Source organism: Amblyraja radiata, chromosome 35 (genome assembly GCF_010909765.2).
Source record: "Amblyraja radiata isolate CabotCenter1 chromosome 35, sAmbRad1.1.pri, whole genome shotgun sequence".
Taxonomy (NCBI): domain Eukaryota; kingdom Metazoa; phylum Chordata; class Chondrichthyes; order Rajiformes; family Rajidae; genus Amblyraja; species Amblyraja radiata.
The window spans coordinates 12,270,135-12,291,548 of NC_045990.1; the positions used below are offsets into that span (position 1 = coordinate 12,270,135).

At 48.0% G+C, this 21,414-nt stretch overlaps 1 protein-coding gene and 1 long non-coding RNA gene across 2 annotated transcripts; one reads left to right on the forward strand and one right to left on the reverse strand.

Annotated features, from left to right (window-relative positions):
- Positions 1-5,054: 5,054 nt before the first annotated feature.
- Positions 5,055-6,943, forward strand: LOC116991868 (adhesion G protein-coupled receptor E3-like). Its single transcript, XM_033050844.1, has 3 exons — positions 5,055-5,230; positions 6,174-6,377; positions 6,812-6,943. Exons 1-3 carry the CDS (start codon positions 5,219-5,221, stop codon positions 6,941-6,943), a joined length of 348 nt encoding a protein of 115 aa, XP_032906735.1. The 5' UTR covers positions 5,055-5,218.
- A 2,156-nt stretch (positions 6,944-9,099) lies between these two features.
- On the reverse strand, positions 9,100-16,342 carry LOC116966057. Its single transcript, XR_004409888.1, has 3 exons — positions 16,331-16,342; positions 12,677-12,681; positions 9,100-9,149 (listed from the first exon to the last, which is right to left on the reverse strand). It is a non-coding gene; the product is annotated as an uncharacterized LOC116966057 (long non-coding RNA).
- Between the last annotated feature and the right edge of the window lie 5,072 nt (positions 16,343-21,414).

Consider the following 21,414-nt stretch of genomic DNA (forward strand, 5'->3'; position numbering starts at 1 on the left):
GGAGCCAGTGAGATCTAGAAACGGAGGGAGCTGTCAGAGATGGTCCAAGTGAATTTGAGTGCAGGATGGAAATTAGTGGTGAAATTGATGGAAGTCAGTGAGTTCTACATGGGTGCAGGAGGTAGCACCAATGCAGTCGTCAATGAAGCAGAGGGAGAGTTCGCGGATAGGGCCAGTGTATGCCTGGAACAGGGATTGTTCGACGTACCCTACAAAGAGGCAGGCATAGCTAGGGCCCATGCGAGTGCCCATAGCTACGTTGGTGGAGTTGTGGTCAGTGAAGAAGGCTGGCAAAGTGTAGAGCGGGAAATAGACAAGTTACAGATATTGGCAGATCGAGTTTAATCCATGTATAGGAAGAAACTGCAGATGCTGGTTTGAGTCTAAATAAGGGGGATTATGAAGGTATGAGGACAGAGCTGATCAAAGTTGACTGGGATAGCAGACTCAAGAATAAGACGGTACATGAGCAGTGGTGTACGTTTAAGGATCTACTGTATAACCTTCAAGAAAAATTTATTCCTATGAAGAAAAAAAGGGGTAAGGGTAAGAACAGTCAGCCATGGCTCAGTAAAACTATAAAGGATAGTATTCGGCTGAAGGCAAGGGCATATAAGGTAGCCAGAGATAGTGGGAGGGTAGAGGATTGGGAAGCATTTAAAGGTCAGCAAAGAATAACTAAGAGATTAATTAAGACGGGGAAAATAGACTATGAAAGGAATTTAGCGAACAACATAAAAACTAATAGTAAGAGTTTTTATAGCTATATAAAAAGAAAAAGGGTGGCTAAGGTGAACGTTGGTCCATTGGAGGGTGAGACTGGAGAGTTGTTGGTGGGGAACATGGAAATGGCAAAGGCATTAAACGAGTATTTTGTATCAGTCTTCACCATAGAAGACACAAAAAATATTCCAACGCTGGATAAACAGGAGGCGGTAGGAATGGAGGAGCTAAATACTATTAAGATCACCAAGGAGGTGGTATTAGGGAAATTAATGAGACTGAAGGAGGATAAATCCCCTGGGCCTGATGGATTACATCCAAGGGTCTTGAGGGAGATAGCAGTGGGGATTGTGGATGCATTGGTGATAATTTTCCAAAACTCCCTGGAGGCAGGAACGGTCCCAGTGGATTGGAAAATGGCCAATGTAACACCTATATTTAAAAAAGGAAGTAAACAGAAGGCGGGTAACTATAGACCGGTTAGTCTAACATCGGTGGTGGGTAAAATGTTAGAGACAATTATTAAAGAAACACTAACTGGGCACTTGGATAAACATGACTTCATCAGACAGAACCAGCATGGTTTTGTGAAGGGGAAATCGTGTTTAACGAATCTGCTCGAATTCTTTGAGGAAGTGACAACCCGGGTGGATAAAGGGGAACCGGTGGATGTGGTATACTTGGACTTCCAAAAGGCTTTTGACAAGGTGCCACATAAGAGACTATTGCTAAAAATAAAAAATTATGGGATTGGGGGTAATATATTAGCATGGGTAGAGGATTGGCTAACAAATAGGAAGCAGAGAGTGGGGATAAATGGTTCATACTCGGGATGGCAACCGGTAACTAGCGGGGTTCCGCAAGGGTCGGTGCTGGGACCCCAGTTGTTCACAATTTATATAAATGATTTGGAGGAGGGAACCAAGTGTAATATATCAAAATTTGCGGACGATACAAAAATGGGAGGGAAAGTAGGGGATGAGGAGGATAGGAAGAGTCTGCAAAAGGATATAGATAAGCTAGGTGAGTGGGCAACAACTTGGCAGATGAAATTTAATACTAATAAATGTGAAGTCATTCACTTTGGGGAAAAAAATGATAGGGCAAGTTATTTTCTAAATGAGGAGGAGCTGCGTTGTAATGCAACGCAAAGGGATCTAGGGGTATTAGTACATGAATCACTAAAAGTCAGTATGCAGGTGCAGCAAGCAATCAGGAAGGCCAATGGAGTTTTGGCCTTTATTGCTAGGGGGATTGAGTATAAAAACACGGAGGTCTTGCTGCAGCTGTACACGGTATTAGTGGGACCACATTTGGAATACTGTGTACAGTTCTGGGGTCCATACTTAAGAAAGGATGTACTAGCCCTGGAGGCAGTGCAGCGAAGGTTTACTAGATTAATTCCTGCAATGAGGGGATTGACATATGAGGAAAGGTTAAGTAAGCTGGGACTCTACTCTTTGGAGTTTAGAAGAATGAGAGGCGATCTCATTGAAACATATAAGATCGTGAGGGGCCTTGATCGGGTGGATGCACCGAGGATGTTCCCAATGATCGGGGAGGCTAGAACTAGGGGACATAGTTGCAGAGTGAGGGGGGGCTCTTTTAAAACTGAGATGAGGAAGAACTTCTTCACCCAGAGGGTGGTTAGTTTGTGGAATTCACTGCCCCAGGGAGCAGTGGAAGCAGAAACGTTAAATATATTTAAGTCAAAAATAGATGGTTTTTTGGCTGCCAAGGGGATAAGGGGCTACGGGGAGAGGGCAGGGATATGGACCTAGGTATGGTTAGTATAGTAAGACCTGAGTGATCTCCTGGACAAGTGTCGATCGCCTGGATTGGGGTCGGAGAGGAATTTCCCGGATTTTTTTCCCGAATTGGACCTGGGTTTTTATCCGGTTTTTTGCCTCCCCCAGGAGATCACGCGGTTCTTGGGGTGGAGAGGGGTGATAGCGGTATAAAGGGGAGGGTAGTGTCTTGTGTTCTGTGTCTTGTGTCTACTGTTTGTGAGTAAGTGTGTCTGTTTAGTGTTCAGCCATGAGCGAATGGCGGTGTGGGCTCGACGGACCTGGTGGTCTACTCTCGCACCTACTTTCTATGATTCTATGATTCTATGAGTCGAGGGTAGACACGGAATGCTGGAGTGGCTCGGCGGGAGGGGCAGCATCTCTGGAGAGAAGGAATGGGTCACTTTTCAAGAAGGATCTGAAAAAGGGTTTCAACCCGAAATGTCGCCCATTCCTTCTGTCCAGAGATGCTGCCTCACCCACTGAGTTACTCCAGCATTTTGTCGAGTCTACCTTCGATTTAAACCAGCATCTGCAGTTCTTTCTTACACGTTCAGTCCAATCAGGGTTGTGTCGTCCGCAAACTTGAGAAACTTGACAGAAGAGTGTGTGGGGGTGCAGTGGTTGGTGTAGAGAGAGTAGAGGAGAGGGGAGAGTACGCAGTCTTGCGGTGCTCCTATGCTGAGGGTCTGCGGGTCCGGGATAGAGAATTGGTTAGCAGACAGGAAACAAAGAGTAGGAACAAGAATGGGGTCCCTGTCAGAATGGCAGGCAGTGGCGAGTGGAGTGCCGCAAGGCTCAGCGCTGGGGGCGCATCTATTTACAATATATATTAATGATTTAGATGATGGGATTAAAAGGTATACTCACAAATTTGCAGATGACGCAAAGCTGGGTGGCAGTGTGAACTGCAAAGAGGATGCTCGGAGGTTGCAGGGTGACTTGGGACAGGTTGAGTGAGTGGGAAGATGCATGGCAGATGCAGTATATTGTAGATAAATGTGAGGTTATCCACTTTGGCGACAAGAACAAGGAGGAAGATAATTATCTCAATGGTGTCAGATTAGGAAAAAGGGAAGTGCAATGAGACCTGGGTGTCCTTGTACACCAGACACTGAAAGTTGCGATATTCCAGCATCTGCAGTTCCCTTTTGAACACTGAAAGTAAACATGTAGGTATAGCAGTCAGTGAGGAAAGCTAATGGCATGTTGGCCTTCATAACGAGAGGAGTTGAGTATAGGAGTAAAGAGGTCCTTCTGCAGTTGTACAGGACCCTGGTGAGACCACATCTGGAGTATTGTGTGCAGTTTTGGTCTCCTAGTTTGAGGAAGGACATCCTTGCTATTGAGGTGGTGCAGCGTAGGTACACAGGGTTAATCCCTGGGATGGCGGGACTGTCATATGAGGAAAGATTGGAAAGACTGGGCTTGTATTTACTGGAATTTAGATGGATGAGAGGGGATCTTGTAGAAACATATAAAATTATAAAAGGACTGAACAAGCTAGATGCAAGGAAAATGTTCCCAATGTTGGGGGAAGTCCAGAACCAGGGGGCACAGTCTAAGAATAACGGGGAGGCCATTTAAAACTGAGATGAGAAAAAACTTTTTCACCCAGAGAGTTGTGAATTAGACACAAAATGCTGGAGTAACTCAGCGGGACAGGCAGGATCTCTGGAGAGAAGGAATGGGTGACGTTTCGGGTCGAGACCCTTCTTCAGACTTGGAGAGGTTGAGTAATTTGGGACTCTACTCCTTAGAGTGCAGGAGGATGAGGGGTGATCTTACAAGAATGTACAAAATTATGAGAGGAATAGATCGGGTAGATGCATAGAGTCTCTTGCCCAGAGTAGGGGAATTGAGAATTGTGGTTTAAGGTGAGGGGAGGAAAGTTTTAATAGGAACCTGAGGGGTAATGTTTTCATACTGAGAGTGATGGGTATATGGAACGAGCTGCCAAGTAGAGGCAGGTACAGACAACATTTAAAAGGGGTGGCACGGTGGCACAGCAGTAGAGTTGCTGCCTCACAGCACCAGGTTCGATCCTGACTACGGGTGCTGTCTGTACGGAGTTTGTACATTCTCCCCGTGACTTATGTAGGATTTCTCCAGGGAGCTCCGGTTTCTTTCCACACTCCAAAGACGTTCAGGTTTGTAGGTTAATTGGCTTTGGTAAAAATGGTAAAATTGTCCCAAGTTTGTGTAGGATAGTGCTCGCGTACGGAGTGATCGCTGGTCGGCGCGGACTCAGTGGGCCGAAGGGCCTGTTTCAACACCGTATCGTTAAACATTTGGGCAGGTACATGGATAGGACAGGTTTAGAGGGATAAGGGCCAAACGCGGACATGTGGGACAAACATAGATGGGGCATGTTGGTCGGCAATGGCAAGTTGGGCCGAAGGGCCTGTTTCCACACAATGTGACTCTAAATGGAATCCAGTTTAGGATTGGATCTGCCTGGATAACATGCAGAACAATGACAGATAATGATAATAATAAGCCAATAATATTATTATTATTAATAACGCTGATGGTTTTCCTTCCCCCACTCTCGGCAGACCAACAAGGACAGTTTTTACATCACGTGTGTGTACTGGAGTCACAGCCGGGCTGGGAGTTGGTGGTCGACAGAGGGCTGTGACCTGGCCGGTTACAATGCCACACACACTGTGTGTAAAGCCAGCCATCTCTCCAGCTTTGCCATCCTCATGGCTCTCAAGGTAGGTGGGGTGGCAAGGAAACACGGGCAGTGGGGATGGAGGGGTAGGCATGGCGGGGGTGGGGGGGTGGGTCATCGAAACTAAATCAGTCATTGTGGTCACGGTGGCGCAGCGGTAGAGTTGTAAAATGCAGAGACCCGGGTTCGATCCCGACTACGGGCGCTGTCTGTACGGAGTTTGTACGTTCTCCCTGTGACCTGCGAGGGTTTTCTCCGGGTGCTCCGCATTCCTCCAACATTCCAAAGACGTACAGGTTTGTGGGTTAATTGGCTTGGTAAATGTAAAAATTGTCCCTAGTGGGTGCAGGATGGTGTTAATGTGCGGGGATCGGTGGTCAGTGCAGACTCGGTGGGCCGAAGGGCCTGTTTCCGCGCTGTTCCTCGAAACTAAACTAAAACTAAACTCAGGCAGCATCTCTGGATAGAAGGGACGGATGACATTTCGGGTCGAGACCCTTCTTCAGACTGGTTAGGGAAAAGGGAAATGCGAGATATAGTCGATGATGTAGCTCTAGAAATAAAGAGCAATGAATGAAAGATATGCAAAAAAAGTGACGCAGATAAAGGAAACAGGCCATTGTTAGCTGTTAGTTGGGAGAAAACGAGACCTTTGTCCGTTCTAGAGAGTACCTCCACTTTTCAAACATGGCCGCTGCACCAAGATGGCAGCAGACGGAGGAGATTAAGGTTGCCGGGGTAACGGGCCTTCAAGGCCAAGATAAGCCTGCACTCAGGAGTGCAGTGTGGGGAACTCTAGAGCCCTCCGTGAACGCATTGTAGATCAAAGATGGCACGATTGTATTATAATGATTGCCTGATGTAATGTGACTATTGAACATTTTGTGGTGCACTGTAAAATGCAAATACTGAATAAAGTCCTTGTTACAAAGGGAAAAACAAACTGTGACTGACTGTGTGACGGTGTGTCTGTCGTGTAGCCACAGGAGCTGCCAGCCGTGTTTGAGGTGGAGATAATCACATACGTGGGTCTGAGCGCCTCTCTGCTCTGCCTGCTGCTGGCCATCGCCACCTTCTACATCTGCCCCTCCCTGAAGGACACTCGCTGCTGCATCCACCGCCACCTCTGTCTCTCCCTCTTCATGGCCGACTTCATCTTCCTGCTGGGCATCTCTCAGACTGGCAACCCGGTGAGTGGGTGGGTGAGGGCACCGTGCCCCATAATAGTGGGCATGAGGGGGGTGGGCAATACCCCCCTCCCAGGAGATACCCCTGGATATCCCCTCACGGAGACAGCGCTGGCCATCTGCCCCCTCCCCCCCCCCTTGCTCCCCTTCTCCCTGCACCCCTCTCTCCCTGTCCTTGGCACCTCACTCCCCTCTCATCCCTACTCCTCCCTCATCCCCACACCCGCCTCACTCTCACTCCCCCCTCCCCCCTCCCCCCCCCTTACACCCCCCACTCCCCCTCTTACTCCCCCCCTTACTCCCCCACTCCCCCCCTTACTCATCCCCTCACTCTCCCCCCTCACCCACTTAGACCCTCTCCGCCCTTACTCCCTTGCTCCCCACCCCCCCCCCTCCCCACTGTCCTGACCCCTTCCTCTCTCCCGTTGCCCCCACAGGGTCTGTGCGCAGTGATCGCCGCGACGCTGCACTATCTGTTCCTGGCGGTCTTCGTGTCGATGTTTCTAGAAGGCGTGCAGCTCTACCTGCTGGTGGAGGTGGTGTTCGCCACCAAGGTCCCATTCGAGTAGGTATGTTGCAAAGCCTACCTGAAGCGTCGCTGAAAATCTGTCGCTGCGGGTGTGCGTGATTTTGGCGCCGTTTAGAGGGGGGCGAGTTTAAAACGCGATTTTCTCTAGGCTGTTCAAATCGAAGATGTTCAGCCTAGTTAATTATTAACGAAAAATCGCTGAAAGACCCCGTCGCTTTTGACAGTTATGGACCAAGAACAGGTAAGTGAGACTAGAGTAGCTGGGACATTGTTGGCCAGTGTGGGCGAGGTGGGCCAAGGGCCTGTTTCCAGACTGTATCACTCCATGACTAAGTAAGCCCCAGATAAGGCCAGGTAAGACCCAGGTGAGGCCAGGTAAGACCAGTTAAGCCCAGGTAAGGCTAGTTACGTCCAGGCAAGCCCCAGGTAAGACCAGGTGAGGCCCAGGTTACTGCAGGCCGGCAAACCCACATCCCTCTCCTCGCCCGACCAATGTCCGGTGCTAGTCTCGCTGATCTGCGCCTATCTACTTTGTGATTATTGGCATGAAAGCTCATTGTTAACGGAACAAAAATACGAAGCTGAGGTCGGGATCGCTGGCCTGAGCCTGCCTGGTGTTTGTCGGAGGCTCCATATGAATCTTGTGTGTCTTTGTACCAACAGGTGAGAGAGTGCTACCAGCGGGGCTTCACAAAATGCTTCACGAAGTGCTTCGCTCGGCCGGTTAGATGGACACCAGTCGCTGCCTCCACCTCCTCCTCCAACCAGGTACAAGCTTGAAGGCTCTTGGTGCGGGAGAACTTTGAAGACAGCCATTTTCTTGATTAGTATGGGTGTCAGGGGTTACGGGGAGAAGGCAGGAGAATGGGGTTCGGAGGGAGAGATAGATCAGCCATGATTGAATGGCGGAGTAGACTCGATGGGCCGAATGTCCTAATTCTGCTCCTATCACTTATGACCTTATCCATCTTTCTGTTCCTCTTGTCATCGCCAAGGCTTGTACTGAGGCCGAGGACAGTCACAAAATGCTGGAGTAACTCAGCGGGACAGGTGGCATCTCCGGAAGGAAGGAATGGGTGACGTTTCGGGTCGAGACTGCTGCAATCTCCACCCCCATCCTAGTTCTCCGACTAGTTCTACTGTCCTCCTGATTAAATATTACTAGTTGTATTCCACATTGTCACCTTCCCCACAGCTAACAATGAACCATTCTACATTTCCTTATCACCATTGGCTTTGGTTTTTCTGCTGCAAAAACTGAAGGCAGAGGGTGAAGAGGAATCTTACTGCAACTAAGAATCTGCTTTTAAAAAAATCGGCAGGAAGAAGTCGACTGGGTTTATGTTCACCAGAATTTAGCAGTATGAGAGGGGATCTTAAAGAAACATGGAAAATTCTTAAGGGATTGGACAGGCATCAGATGCAGGAAAAATGTTCCCCATGTTGGGAGAGTCCAGATCCAGGGGTCACACAGTTTAAGAATAAGGGGATGGCCATTTAGGACTGAAATGCAGAAAAACTTTTTCACCCAGAGAGTTGTGAATCTGTGGAATTCTCTGCCACAGAAGGCAGTGGAGGCCAATTCACTGGATGTTTTCATGAGAGAGTTAAGCCCCTGTCCCACTTTCCCAGGTTACTCTCAAACTCTCCCAAGTTTTCCCCTTGATACGTACTCGGGGAATGTTGGTAGCGAGCTCATAGGTGCCCGTAGGAGTCCGTAGATGTTTCCTAGCGGCTCGTAATGCCAGCCGTAGGAACTCGGGGCATCAGGTAAGTCGAGACTTTTTTCGAAAAATGTCCACGAGTAAAAGAAATAGCCCCAAGTACCCACGGCTGGCTATTACCGTAATTCTCTGAGTTTGAATCAAGGGTAAAACTCGGAAGAATTCGTGGTAACTCAGGAAAGAGGGACAGGGCCTTTAGATTTAGCTCTCATGGCTAACAGAAACAAGGGATATAGGAAGAAAGCAGGAAGGGGGTACTGATTCTGGATGATCAGCCATGATTGTACTGAATGGCGGTGCTGGCTTGATGGGCCGAATGGCCTACTTCTGAAGCCTATTTTCTATGTTTCTTTCAAAGATACAATATGCCACACCATGATACAATATGCCAGCACTGTGATATATTGTATCATGGTGTGGTCAGCAGCAGACAGGAGAGCCCTGCAGAGAGTGATTAAAACGGCCCAGAAAATCATCGGCTGCCCTCTGCCTTCCCTGGAAGACATCTCCAGCTCTCGGTGCCTCAGGAAAATAATCAAAGCCCCCCCCCCATCCAGGACAGTTCCTGTTCATCCCCATGCCCTCTGGTAGGTGGTACAGGTGCGTCAAAAGCCGGACAAACAGACTCAGGAACAGGAAGGTAGACAAAAAAGCTGGAGAAACTCAGTGGATGCAGCAGCATCTATGGAGCGAAGGAAATGGGCAACGTTTCGGGCCGAAACCCTTCTTCTAACTCAGGAACAGTTTCTTTCCCTGGGCCATCTGAACTAAATTCCTCAAATATCCACACGTTATGAGAGATGCTGTCATCCATTCCACTATAAAACAGACCACTCAGCTAATATTTCTTCTTTCTTATTTCTTTTTAAGTATTTATTACATTTTAAAGTGTAATATTCTCCCATTGCAATGTTCTACCTAGGTGTGACATATAATGTATCTACTATTTCAACCAGTTAAATAATGTATTGGATGTAACTGGATGTGTTTTTCACACAGAGAGTGGTGAATCTGTGGAATTCTCTGCCACAGAAGGTAGTTGAGGCCAGTTCATTGGCTATATTTAAGAGGGAGTTATATGTGGCCCTTGTGGCTAAATGGATCAGGGGGTATGAAAAGAAGGCAGGTATGGGATACTGAATTGGATGATCAGCCATGAGAGAAACATAGAAAAATAGGTGCAGGAGTAGGCGAGGAGTTCCTCCGAGCACCCCTCTCCCCCACGTATCTGGGGCGACACGATGGCGCAGCGGTAGAGTTGCTGCCTCACAGCGCCAGAGACCCGGGTTCAATCCAGACGGTCTGTACGGAGTTTGTACATTCCACCCGTGACCTGCACGGGTTTTCTCTGAGATATTCGGTTTCCTTCCACACTCCAAAGACGTGCAGGTTTGTAGGTTAATTGGCTTGGTGTAATTGTAAAGTATCCCTAGTGTGTGCGGGATAGTGTTAGTGTGCGGAGATCGATGGCCGGTGGGCCGAAGGGCCTGTTTCCGCGCTGTATCTCGAAACTAAGCTAATACGTCATTCCACAGGGATGGAGACCAGAAACTTTAGCCACAACCCTTGACACTGTCTCACCAAGGCCCCTTGGACTAGACCATGGGCTAGACGACCATGTGGCCACCTTAGACCTCCCTGACCATTGAGATCTTGGCTACGTATCTCAAGATCCTCTAGTTCCTCATATTCCCAACTCACAAAGATGCCTGGCAAGAGACTATTTAACTATATAATTGCAGAGCACCTCACACCAAGGGACTAATCCTTCTTTCATCTGATGCTGGTCATTGGAACTACTGGGCTGTTTGTAAGAAAATAATTTTGCTGTGCATTTGTAACTGTAACAATATAGCACCATCGAACCATTGAGAACGGGAGCCTAATTGCAAACTTTAGTGACTTTAGCGAGACAGGCAGCATCTCTGGAGCAAGGAATAAGTGATGTTTCTTCAGAAGAAGGGTCTCGACCCGAAATGCACCCATTCCTTCTCTCCAGAGATGCTGCCTGTCCCGCTGAGTTACTCCAGCTTTTTGTGTCCATCTTCGGTTTAAACCAGCATCTGCAGTTCCTTCCGACACACATACTTTAATGGGTTTGTTTGACATACTCAGCATTTGGTCATGCCTGAACCATGGAAATCTCTTCCCTTCAGTGTAAGAGCATGGATCGCAGCAGATTTAATGACAACCGCTGATCGGATGAGCTGTGTTTATAAATTCAATTATAATTCTTCGTAGGCATGTTAAAAGTACATGTTGAATGTGAATCACTGAGAGAGGGGAGAGAGACAGAAGCAGAGAGGCCATTGAAGGGTTAAAAGAAAAAAAGACTGTCGGAAGGAACTGCAGATGCTGGTTTAATCCCAAAGTGCTGGAGTGACTCAGCGGGACAGGCAACGTCTCTGGAGAGAAGGAATCGGTGACGTTTGGGGTCGAGACCCGTCCTCAGACCGAGAGTCAGGGGAGAGGGAAACTAGAGGTGTGAAAAGGTACATAACAAATCAGAGCCGGCACCGACGACCAAGGAAAGGTGGAGCCCACAATGGTCCATTGTTGGCTGTGGAAGAGGTGATAACGAAGGGACATGGACGGATTTCTCCAGAGATGCTGCCTGACCCGCGATGTTACTCCAGTTTATTGTGTCTGTCTTCAAAGAGGCTGTTTGGATTTCGAAGTAGAATTAGTCGGCTGTAAGAAGAACTAAAAACGTGTCTTTTACGGGGAAGGGTAAACTGAACTAAGATTAAAATGAATGAAAGAATGTCGTACGGGTAGCGTAAGAATGAACTTTAATATTGATGTATATATATGTTATAGAAGATTCTATGTTAAGATATGAGCTATTAAATATCACTAAAATATTGATCATGATTTAAAATATGCTTGCAGAATGAAATAAATATTTCAATATAAACCAGGTCATCATTATTTTACATGCCACAAGATGGTACGTACATGGTCATTGCATTATTGTATCCTCATAAGTTCATAGGCCATTCGGCCCATCAAGTCTACCCCGCCATTCAATCATGACTCCTAACCCCATTCTCCTGCCTTCTCCCCGTAACCTCTGACACCCATACTAATCAAGAATCCATCTACCTCTGCCTTAAAAATATCCATTCTGTGGCAAAGAATTCCACAGATTCACCACCCTCTGACGAAAGAAATTCCTTCCCATCTCCTTCCTAAAAGAACGTCCTTCAATGCTGAGGTTATGGGCTCTGGTCCTAGACTCTGCCTCTAGAGGAGAAAAGCTTTGTGTTGCATGCTGTCTAAACACATAAACATATAAATATAAGTGTACGGGTGATCGCTGGTCGGTGCGGACTCAGTGGGCCAAAGAGCCTGTTTCCACACAGTATCTACAATCAAGTCAAGTGTTTTATTGTCATGTGTCCCAGACAGAACAATGACATTCTGACTTGCAGCAGCACAACACAATATGGAAACAGTACACTGTGGACAATATAATAAACCAGAAATAAAAGTTGTGTCTGTATACACACACACATACACACACTAGGGATAATTTACAGAAGCCAATTAACCTACAAACCGGCACGTCTCTGGAGTGTGGGACTCCTCCCCTCTCTCCATCTCCCTCTCCTCACCCCTCTCCCTCTCCTCCTCCCACCCCCTCACTCACCCCCATCCCCCTCTCTGCCGCCACCCCCAACCACCCTTCCCGCTCTCCACCCACCCCCTTCCCCTACCCCTCTCTCCCCACTCTTCCACCACTCCGCCCTACCCTTCCCCACTCTTCCCCCTTTCTCCCCCTACCCCTCTCCCCTCTCTCCACTTGCCCCCTACCCCTTTCCCCCTCCCTCCACACTCTTCCCCTTCCCTCTCTCCCTCCATCCTCCCACTCTCCCCACCCCTCTCCTCCTCCCGTCCCCCCCTCTCCATCTCCCTCTCTCCTCACCCCTCTCCATCCTCCCCTTCCACCTACTCCTCTCTCCCTCCTCCACCTCTCTCCCTCCCCCACCCCTCCCTCTCCCCCCCCCTCTCCCACCCCCTACCCCTCTCTCCCCCCACCCACCTACCTCCTCTATAATCTTTCTCTCTCCCCCCCTCCCTCTCCTCCCCCCCCCCGCTCTCTCCCCCCCCTCTCTCTCCCCCTCTACTGCAACAAGTGAAGGCTTCCACTGATTGTCGCCAGAAGCTTGTGTCCTTTTCAGGACGGACGATGACAGCGATGTCAACATTTGAAACATGGAAGATGGACACGAAAGAAGACTAATCTAATCCAACTTTATTCGCACCCAATTATTATCGATTCCCCTCTATTTCTAACATTCCACTTAAAGATGTGAAACAATAAATAGACCATAGGCAATAGGTGCAGGAGTAGGCCATTCGGCTCTTCAAGCTAGCACCGCCATTCAATGTGATCATGGCTGATCATCCACAATCAGTACCCCGTTCCTGCCTTCTCCCCATATCCCCTGACTATCTTCAAGAGCCCTATCTAGCTCTCTCTTGAAAGTTTCCAGAGAACCGGCCTCCACCGCCCTCTGAGACAGGGAATTCCACAGACTCACAACTCTCTGTGTGAAGAAGTGTTTCCTCATCTCCGTTCTAAATGGCTTACTCCTTATTCATAAACTGTGGCCCCTGGTTCTGGACTCCCCCAACATCGGGAACATGTTTCCTGCCTCTTGCGTGTCCAAACCCTTAATAATCTTATATGTTTCAATAAGATCACCTCTCATCCTTCTAAACTCCAGAGTATACAAGCCCAGCCGCTCTATTCTCTCAGCATATGACAGTCCTGCCATCCCGGGAATTAACCTTGTGAACCTACGCTGCATTCCCTCACATTTTATCGTTAGAATTTTCCACAAAGATGTTCGAGCAATTATTGGCGTTGAGCAGAGTAGACTTACCGAGGAGATGAAGCCAGTAAACACACTTCATTCCAAAATCTCTCTGTCTCTCTCAGTCTCTCAGTCTTTCCGTCTCAAAGCCTCTCAGCCTCTCCCCGTCTCTCTCACTCAAAGTCTCTCAGGGTCCCAATCTCTCTCGGTCTCCCAGTCTCACAACCTCTCACAGTCTCTCCCAGTCTCACCGTCTCTCTGTCTCAGCCTCTCTCAATCTCCCCGTCTCTCTGTCTCTTCCTTGCCCCTGGTGTGATCACATGGAGGAGGCGATCAGTGGTGATCTCAGGGTCACCGCGGTGGGAGACTCGTGAGGGGGAGACTTCCCGCCTGGTTCTCTACGGGTTCATGAGTGGAGTCAACATCTCCAACATCTGAAGATACCACAACTGGTATCCCCCAGCCCACAGACTTTAGAGAACTCCCACAAGCTTCACAACCCTGGACGTCCAAACTTGTCCTGTTCATAAGTGATTGGAGCAGAATTAGGCCATTCAGCCCATCAAGTCTACTCCACCATTTAATCATGGCTGATCTATCTCTCCCTCCTAACCGCATTTTCCTGCCTTCACCCCATAACCCCTGACACCCGTACTAAAGATAGAGACAGAGAGAGAGAGTTCCCCTTCTCCAGGCCACTAGGCAATGCCATTTCTGCGGTGGTGCAGCGGTAGAGTTGCTGCCTGACAGCGCCAGGGACCGGGTTCAATCCTGATTACAGATGCTGTCTGTGGAGTTTGTACGTTCTCCCCGTGACCTGCGCCGGTTTTCTCCGGGTGCTCCGGTCTCCCACACTCCAAAGACGTGCAGGTTTGTAGGTTAATTGTCTTGGTATAGATGTAAATTGTCCCTAGGATAGTGTTAGTGTGCGGGGATCGCTGGACGGCGCGGACTCGGTGGGCCGAAGGGCCTGTTTCCGCGTGGTATCTCTACACTAAACTGAACTAAACTGACAGTGGCTTCACTCCGGATGCGGGAGTGGTACTGAGTGAGTGATGTTCACAGCCTCACTCACACAGCCACAACCACTGAGCCAGTCTTTTGTGGTTTCTTTTGTAAACCAGCATCTGCAGTTCCTCATTTCTACAGTGATGTTTGTTGCTCAATATTAAAATTCCATCAGCAATAACCATCATCCAGAATCCATAACCCCCCCACTGATAGTTTGGGTGAAGATACGTTAATATCTTAATACCGTAGATATGAAGTTTCAGTAATTAATATCTATGGGCCAGTATAAATGTAGCTGCAGAATGGTCTGTAGTGTTACTGACGCAGTGATAAACTGCAGCTCTGTACGAAAGGACTACCAACAGCATCAATCTTGTGTGAAGTTGTGGTCCCCCACATTACAGGAAGGATGTTTAGTTTGGAGATACAGCGCGGAAACAGGCCCTTCGACCCACCGAGGCTGCACCGACCAGCGATCCCCGCACACTAACACACACTAGGGACAATTTACAATTTTACCAAGGCAATTAACCTACAAACCTGTACGTCCATGGAGTGTGGGAGGAAGCCGTAGATCTCGGAGAAAACCCACGCAGGTCACGGGGAGAACGTGCAAACTCCGTACAGACAGCACCCGTAATCGGGATCAAACCTAGGTCTCTTGAATATTAATGATTTGGACGGGGACATTGAAGGATTTGTGACAAAGTTTGCAGATGATACGAAAATAGGTGGAGGGGCAGGTAGTGTAGAGAAAGCAGGGACTCTGCAGAAGGACTTGGACAGGTTGGTAGAGTGGGCAGATGGAATATAGTGCAGCAAAGTGTGGAGTCATGCATTTTGGTCGTAGGAATAAAGGCGTAGACTATTTTCTAAGTGGGGAAAGAATCCAGAAATCGGAGGTGCAAAGGGACTTGGGAGTGCTGGTGCAGGAACCCCAAAATGTTAATCTGCAGGTTGAATCTGTAGTAAAGAAAGCAAACTCGTGTATTTCAAGAGGGTTTGTATACAAAAACGGGGATGTAATGTTGAGTCTCTATAAGGTACTGGTCAGGCCGCATTTGGAATTTTGTGAGCAATTTTGGGCACCATATCTGAGGAAGGATATGGTGGCTCTGGAAAGGGTCCAGAGGAGGTTTACAAGAATGATCCCAGGAATTAGTAGGTTAACCTATGATTAGTATTTGTCGGCACTGGGCCTGTACTCGCTGGAGTTTAGAAAAATGAGGGGAGACCTCATTGAAATGTACAGAATAGTGAAAGGCCCGGATAGAGTGGATGTGGAGAGGATGTTTCCACTGGTGGGAGAGTCTAGGACTAGAGGTCTTAGCCTCAGAATTAGAGGACCCCTTAGACAGGTTGGGTGAGTGGGCAGATGCATGGCAGATGAAGTTTAATGCGGATAAATGTGAGGTTATCCACTGTGGTAGCAAAAACAGGAAGGCAGATTACTATCTAAATGGCGTCAAGTTGGGAAAAGGGGAAGTACAACAGGGTCTGGGGGTCTTTGTACATCAGTCTATGAAAGTAAGCATGCAGGTACAGCAGGCAGTGAAGAAAGCGAATGGCATGTTGGCCTTTATAACAAGAGGAATCGAATATAGAAGCAAAGAAGTCCTTCTGCAGTTGTACAGAGCCCGAGTGAAATCACACCTGGAGTATTGTGTGCAGTTTTGGTCCACTAATTTGAGGAAGGACATTCTTGCTATTGAGGGAGTGCAGCGTAGGTTTACAAGGTTAATTACCGGGATGGCGCGACTGTCATATGCTGAGAGAATGGAGCAGCTGGGCTTTTACACTCGGAAGTTTAGAAGGATGAGAGGATATCTCATTGAAACATATAAGATTGTTAAGGGCTTGGACACACACTAGAGGCAGGAAACATGTTCCCGATGTTGGGGGAGTCCAGAACCAGGGGCCACAGTTTAAGAATAAGGAGTAAGCCATTTAGAACGGAGACAAGGAAACACTTTTTCTCACAGAGAGTGGTGAGTGTGGAATTCTCTGCCTGGTGGAGGCAGGTTCTCTGGATGCTTTCAAGAGAGAGCTAGATAGGGCTCTTAAAAATAGCGGAGTCAGGGGATATGGGGAGAGGGCAGGAACGGGGTACTGATTGGGAATGATCAAATTGATTGGCAGTGCTGGCTCGAAGGGCCAAATGGCTTACTCCTGCACCTATTGTCTATTGTCTATTTCATGTTCCCTCGGGATTGGAGATAATTAGTGATAATAGTGGCATGGTGACGCAGCGGTAGAGTTGCTACCTCACAGCGCCAGAGACCTGGGTTCGATCCTTACTCAGGATGCTGTCTGTATGGAGTTGGCTCGATGGCCCTGTGACCGCGTAGGTTTTCTCCATGTGCCCCAGTTTATTTATTTATTTATTTTTTCATTTTTATTTATTAGAAGCAGTGTACAAAAATATAAGCATCGGCATATGACATAATACAGTTATTGTACAGCTTCGATTTTAATTTTTAGCTAAAGTTAAGAGAAACGTTTCTAAAGACGTTCAGAGTTGTAGGTTAATTGACTTCTGTAAATTACCCTGGCGTGTAGGATAGAATTAGTGTACGAGTTGGTTGATGGTTGGTGTGAACTCGGTGGGCCGAAGGGCCTGTTTCCACGCTGTATCTTTAAATTAAACTAAATTAAACAAGTGTACGGGACGTTCGCTGGTCAGCATGGACTCGGTGGGCCGAAGGGCCTGTTTCCACGCTGTATCTCTAAATTAAACTAAACTAAACTAGTGTACGGGACGATTGCTGGTCAGCAGGGACTCAGTGGGCCAAAGGGCCTGGTTCCATGCTGTATATCTGAACGAAACTAAACAAAACTAAAATAACTATTCCATTCCAGTTCTGCTGATATCGAGGTGGCTCGAGGCTGACGTGAGACTTGAAGCACATGATTTCTGCTTTCCAGTTCAACAAACCTGCATGTTAGCTCCTGTTGTGCAATGTATCACTGATGGGGACGAGTCAAGTATAGAAGTTCGACCGATTGACCAAATGGTGCCACCACAATAACCTGGCTCTCAACACCAGCAAAACTAAGGAACTGATTGTGGACTTTGGAAGCGGTAGGATAGGGACACACAATCCCGTTTATATTAATGGGATGATGGTGGAGAGGGTCAAGAACTTCAAATTCCTGGGCGTGCATATTTCCGAAGATCTTTCCTGTTCCCAGCACACTGATGCAATTATAAAGAAAGCACATCAATGTGCTTCCTGAGAAGATTATGGAGTCGGTATGTCAAAGAGGACTCTTTCGAACTTCTATAGATGCACAGAGAGCACACTGACTGGTTGCAGCGTGGCTTGGTTCGGCAACTTGAGCGTCCCGGAGCGGAAAAGAAAGCAGAAAGTTGTGACCTCTGCCCATCATCATCGGCACTGACCTTCCCACCATTGAAGGGATATATCACAGTCGCTGCCTCAAAATGGTTGCCAACATCATCAAGGACCCACACCATCCTGGCCACACACTCATCTCTCCGCTGCCATCAGGTACAAGGTACAGGAGCCTCAAATCTGGTACATCCAGGTTCAGGAACAGCTTCTTCCCCATAGCCATCAGACTATTAAACTAGCCATCAAACAAACTCTGAACTATAACAGCCTATTGCGCTTTATCTATTTATTTATGTGTGTATATATACGGTCTATGCTATATAGACACTGAACTGTTCTGTATTTATGTCTACTATATTCTGTTGTGCTGCAGCAAGCAAGAATTTCATTGTCCTATCTGGGACACATGACCATAAACCATGACCTTGACTTGACCTACCTGTTGGAGTGTTATTTGTAGAGCATCACCATTTCCTTTATCGCTTGATGCGTTCATTTGATTAACGTTCTCGCCCACTTCTGCTTTGCTAGCAAGACCTGAATGAATCTCCAACCATTTCGCCACAGAGCAGTCTTGCTCGAGAGATATAGTCCCATCACACTATGTGCCGCTTCTCGATCATTCTAGAAGCATCTAGAAGCTGCACTCCCACCCCAACGCAGAAGTAACGAGAAGACGTCGTCGTCGGAAGCTTCTGGAAGCTGAAAGCACCCGTCGTCTCTTTCGTTGGAGTGTGTAACATCCATAAAGCTTCAAGTTGTTATCACTGAGGTAACTCGCTCAATAAGTGACAATGTTTTGTTCGACCGGTGATGCTGAATTTCTTGATCTGACTACAGTTAAAAACTAAATTCCAGCATAAACCCAGAGCACTAACATGGGCAGAAGCTGCACAGTGAACGGTAGGGCTCTGGGGAGGGTGTAGAGCAGGGGGGACTGGTAGTACAGGTAGACAAAATGCTGGAGTAACTCAGCGGGACAGGCAGCATCTCGAGAGACGGATGGGTGACGTTTCGGGTCGAGACGAGTCTTTAAACTGTTTGACAGGCGTGCTACTGGTACATAGTTCCTTGAAAGTGGCGTCACAATAGATAGGGTGGTCAAAAAGCCTTTTGGTTCAATGGCCTTTGTCCATCAGGGCATTGAGCATGGAAGTTGGGAGGTCGTGTTGCAGTTGTACAAGATGTTGGTGAGGCCGCATTAAGAGTGCTGTGTTCAGTTCTGGTCACCCTGTTACAGGAACGATGTTGTCAAGCTGGAAATGGTGCAAAGAAGATTTACAAGGATGTTGCCAGGACTAGAGGGTGTGAGCTATAGGGAGAGGTTGAGCAGGCTGGGACTCCTTGGAGCACAGGAGGATGAGGGGTGATCTTATAGAGGTGTCATGAGAGGAATAAATTGGGTAGACGCACAGTCTCTTGCCCAGAGTAGGTGAATCGAGGACCAGAGGACATGGGTTTAAGGTGAGGGGGGGGGGGAAAGATTTAATAGGAACCTGAGGGGTTAACCTTTACATGCAACGGGGTGGGGCTGTATGGAACAAGCTGCCAGAGGAGGACGTTGAGGCAGGGACTATCTTAACATAACGTTGAAGGAACATTTAGACAGGTACATGGATAGGACAGGTTTGGAGGGATATGGACCAAGCGCAGGCAAGTGGGACTAGTGTAGATGGGGCATATTGGTCGGTATGGGCGTTGGGCCGAAGGGCCTGTTTCCACACTGTATTACTCTATGACATGGTGAAAACACACAGCAGGTCAGGCAGACTCCATGGAGAGAGAAACAGAGATCATGCTTCAAGGTCTGAAGATGGGTCTCGACCAGAAACATCACCTATTCCTTTTCTCCAGAGATGCTGCCTGTCCCGCTGAGTTACCCCAGCATTTTGTGCCTATCATTGGTGTAAACCAGCATCAAACAGTTCCTTCCTACACACTTCAAGTTTCAGGGCCAGCTTCTGAGCTGGGGAGTGGCGGAAACTAAGTTAGTAGCCAAGAAATCGGGCAGAGGGGTGAGAGGAATGAAGGGAATATCTTTGATGGGGTGAGACTGACAAGTAAATGTTTTGGTTTGAATGATTGGGATCAGTCTGAAGAAGGGTCCCGACCTGAAACGTCACCTATCCACGTTCTCCAGAGATGCTGCCTGACCCGATGAGCTACTCCAGCACTTTGTGTCTATCTTTGGTATAAACCAGTATTTTCAGTTCCTTGTTTAAGAAAGAACTGCAGATGCTGGAAAAATCGAAGGTAGTCAAAATAGCCGGAGTAATTCAGCGGTGAGGCAGCATCTCTGGAGAGAAGGAATGGGTGATGTTTCGGGTCGAGACACTTCTTCAGACTGATGTTGGGGGTTTCTACATCCAGTAAACCTGCTTTGTTAACTGTTGCCGACCTGGGCCATTCTTATTTCCCACATAATGACGGAATGCAGTGACACAATCCAGTTTTGCAGGAAAAATAGAACTGGAAACATAGATACTGTAATATAATTTGGTTTAGATAGACACAAAGTGCTGGAGTAACTCAGCAGGTCACTTTAGTCTATTAAAATAGGATCAGAATATGTTTCTTTGTGTTTAACTATACAGTATATCTGTCCAAATGTCTTGTGAAAGTCATAATTATATCTACAACTTCAGTCCACCCCAAAAATGTACAGGTTTGTAGGTTAAAATGGCTTGGTATTATTGTAAATTGTCCCGAGTATGTAGGATAGCGTTCGTGTGCAGGTGGGATTGCCAACTGTCCCGTATTAGCCGGGACATCCCGTATATTGGGCTAAATTGGTTTGTTCCGTACGGGACCGCCCCTGTCCCGTATTTGACCGCTACTACTCGGGTCGAGGGGACTGTCGGGTCGGAGCGCTGTGTCCGGCCCCGCCTCACCCGTCCCGACGTAGTGCAGCCCATGGAGTGCAGCAGCAGCAGCAGCAGCGCCTCGCCCGTGGCCTCGTCGGTTGGCAGCCCGGCCAGCTGTCCGACCTTCGGACCTTCGCTTACCGCCGACAACACCACCCCTCCTTCTCATGGCCGATCATCGGTTCATGAGTTGGATGGGGTACTGGACTTTGCTCGCAACGTCGCGTGGCTCGGGCCAAAGCTCCTCAGCTGACCTGCCGGCTGGGCTTTGTATGCAGTCCAGCATCCGGGCCAACTCATTCACACAGCCACGGCCGAGTCAGTCAACGAATTGCCGTCGGGAATTTGTCCCGTGTTTTGACCTTTTGTCCCTTATTTGGGAGTGAGAAAGTTGGCAACCCTATGTGCAGAGTTAGTATAGCTGGATGGCATGGACTTTGTGGGCTGAAGGGCGTATTTCCATGGTGTATCTCAAAACTAAACTAATCTAAGCTGCCTCTGGCAGCTCACTCCAGATACAGATTACCCTCTGAGTGAAAAAATTGCCCCTGAGGCCACTCTAAGAGTGCTGTGTGTATTTGTGGTCACCCAGCTACGGGAAAAATGTCATTAAGTTGGAAAGGGTGAAGACGAGATTCACCAGGGTGTTACTGTACCTGAACTTGCGGGCTTGAGATACAGGGAGAGGTTGGATAGGCTGGGACTTTGTTCATTAAAGCGTAGGGGGATGTGG